Below are 2,729 nucleotides of genomic sequence, written 5' to 3'. Positions count from 1 at the left end.
TACTTACGATCCGATGAATTTATTTTCAAATTTATACATGGTGCCTTACATGAAATCATATTAAATCTGAACTACGCTTATTTAAGAAGTGATATTAAAAAATAATATATAGAAAAAAAACATAAATTATGTATCTTTAGCAGCGTTATTAAATTAAAAAGGTTTAAATAGTCCCTTTTAACTCTGATCCATAACATTCGTTTCGTTAATATTGTTACCCGAACAATCTTTTTGAATCATATCGAACAAAGGTTGAAGTTCAACTGTTGCCTTGATTTGAGACACAAATTCATTTAGTGCTGGATTCTTGTCTGAAAGGAGAATTAAAATATTTAATTACGATTTCTAAATTTATTCCTAGGATAATTGTTTATAACTAAAATGTGTGCTTGTAATTTCAAAATCTTTATATTTCCAACGTTAAATCGATTATTTAAATTTTATAACTCAAGTAAATTTAATTTATAGCTTTAAGTAAAATGTTCTCTTATTTGACTCGAACTGGTTATATTTTTGTCAGTAATTGGTCCGTAGAGTCCGTATTTTTAAATATTTTCACTGGTTCAAGCCCTGTTTTTGTTGGGATAAGTATTTTTTCAACACATAAAAAATAAATGTCGATTATTATTTTGCAAGAGAATAAAAATTTAATTCTTACCAGCATCAGAAATTGTGAGTAAAGCAGCAACGGCTCGCAATGCAGAACGCTTTAATTCGTCTTGTTTCTCATATTCCTGCTTGACAGAGTTCGCCTTCACTTTCATGGTGCAAGTACTCTTTAAGGGTTCTACAAGTCTTTCTAATCCTGAAATAGTAACAAAAACAAGACACATTATTTCATAATTTCCGTATAAATTAAAAAAAAATTCATTGATTGAATAGAGATTAAATCGAGTTTTTCCAAGAAAAAATGAATGGTAGAAAATTGTTCTTACTTTGTAGTACGGCTGTAGGGCACAGTTGGGCTAAGCGTGCTGTCATGAGGTAAGTCAACATTTTTATATCGTAATGGTCTCTCAAACCATTCTCCACGTAGTTCAAAAATTCGAAAACATCGATTCGATCGAGACAGGAATCCAATAATGTATACATACATTCAAACGCTGCTTTTCTCAGATCTAAACCATCATCCACTGTGTGTTTGAACGGTCCCATTTCAACTTCTCTGATTAATTCTTTCTGTAAACGAAGAGGAACAAATTGACATAAGTCAGATGTAAATTACTTTACTGTGGATACATTTTAACAGGACAAAATTTCCTATTTTCAATGTCAATTTTTTTTAATAAAAATTATTCAAATTATCCTGTAACCTAACAATTAGCTATTAAATATTCTTATTTTTAAAGTAAATTCCACTATTTTTGAAATCAATTTTTATAATTTTTATAAAGAAAATTGTCTCTGCAAATAATAAAATTTATTCCGGAAATAACAATTCTTAATATTAAATTTTACTACTTTTGAAGGAAATTTTTCCAAGTCCCAAGCTAATTTTACTAATTTTTTTCTGAAATTTACTTTGTAACATTGTAAAATTCATGTAATTTTAAAACAAAAGTAGCGTTGTTATAAAAATTTTGACTAAAAATCAAAGAGATTTATTAACATTTTTTGAATCGTTTGTAAGAATTTTATTATAACTTTTAGAATAATAAATAATTTTTTTATTGCAACTATTAGTAAATTCAAAGTTTTGCCAATTCTCAAAAAAAGAATTATCTTTTAGTGTCACAAATGCAAAAAAGTATCCAAATAGTAAACAGTATGTTTTATTAGATAAGTTCAAAACATGAAAATATTACCTTTATCATTGTTTCAGTGTAAAGCTTCGGTAAAACTGTGTCGAGAAGATCACGTATCAGCATCGGTTTGTTATGAGCCGCTGAATTGAAAGCAACCAAAGAAACTCTTCTAACATTGAGATCGGGATCTTCCAATGACGCCAAGAAATTGCCCATACACTGCTTCAACATCGGATCAATTGGCTGTGGCTGCGCAAAAAATAATTTTTAATTGTAGTCCAAAACAATTAGTTTTAGTATAAATTCACTAAACTTAAAATAATCGAACTTAACTAAAAAAATGAATTTGTGACGTGCTCCCAAGAAAAATAAATAAGAAGCAAATAACTAGGATATGTTTATAATTTTTAGAGTAAAATAACAGAAAAAGAATCAATAAACATTTCAAACTCTTCATTACATTAAATATATTCAATAAAAGACACTTTCAAAATACAATTTAAAAGGAACTTTTAATAAAGAATTTCAGACTTCGAACTCGATTATACATTGATTGTCTGATAGCGTTCGGGTGAGGGTGCTACTACTTAAAAATTGAAAGAAAATTCTCTATTCTTTTGGATTGGGTTGGGCTCAGTCCCTACTAGAACTCTGGTAAGTTTCAGATGAGTAGAATTATTAAATTTAAAAAAAATTAATTTTTATTTTCATTTTAAACAAATTTTGATTGTCTGATAGCGTTCGGGTGAGGGTGCTACTACTTAAAAATTGAAATAAAATTCTCTATTCTTTACGATTAAGTAGGGCTTAGTCCCTACTAGAACTCTTGTAATTTTCATATGAGTAGAATTATTAAATTTAGAAAAAATTAATTTTTATTTTCATTTTAAACAAATTTTGATTGTCTGATGGCATTCGGGTGAAGGTTTTACTACTTAAAAATTGAAATTAAATTCTCTATTCTTTTGGATTGGGTTGGGCTCA

At 28.0% G+C, this 2,729-nt stretch overlaps 1 protein-coding gene across 1 annotated transcript; it reads right to left on the bottom strand.

The window, feature by feature from the left end:
• LOC122501444 (cullin-associated NEDD8-dissociated protein 1-like) lies at nucleotides 1-2,006 on the bottom strand. Its single transcript, XM_043610897.1, has 4 exons — nucleotides 1,806-2,006; nucleotides 936-1,179; nucleotides 659-805; nucleotides 1-311 (listed from the first exon to the last, which is right to left on the bottom strand). The coding sequence occupies exons 1-4, from the start codon at nucleotides 1,974-1,976 to the stop codon at nucleotides 178-180; spliced, it is 696 nt and encodes a 231-aa protein (XP_043466832.1). The 5' UTR covers nucleotides 1,977-2,006; the 3' UTR covers nucleotides 1-177.
• Nucleotides 2,007-2,729: the final 723 nt, after the last annotated feature.

This window comes from Leptopilina heterotoma, unplaced genomic scaffold, assembly GCF_015476425.1.
Source record: "Leptopilina heterotoma isolate Lh14 unplaced genomic scaffold, ASM1547642v1 Lhet_21, whole genome shotgun sequence".
NCBI lineage: Eukaryota > Metazoa > Arthropoda > Insecta > Hymenoptera > Figitidae > Leptopilina > Leptopilina heterotoma.
Note: the sequence above shows the minus strand (reverse complement) of the source record. Positions and strands in the feature narration are given on the sequence as shown.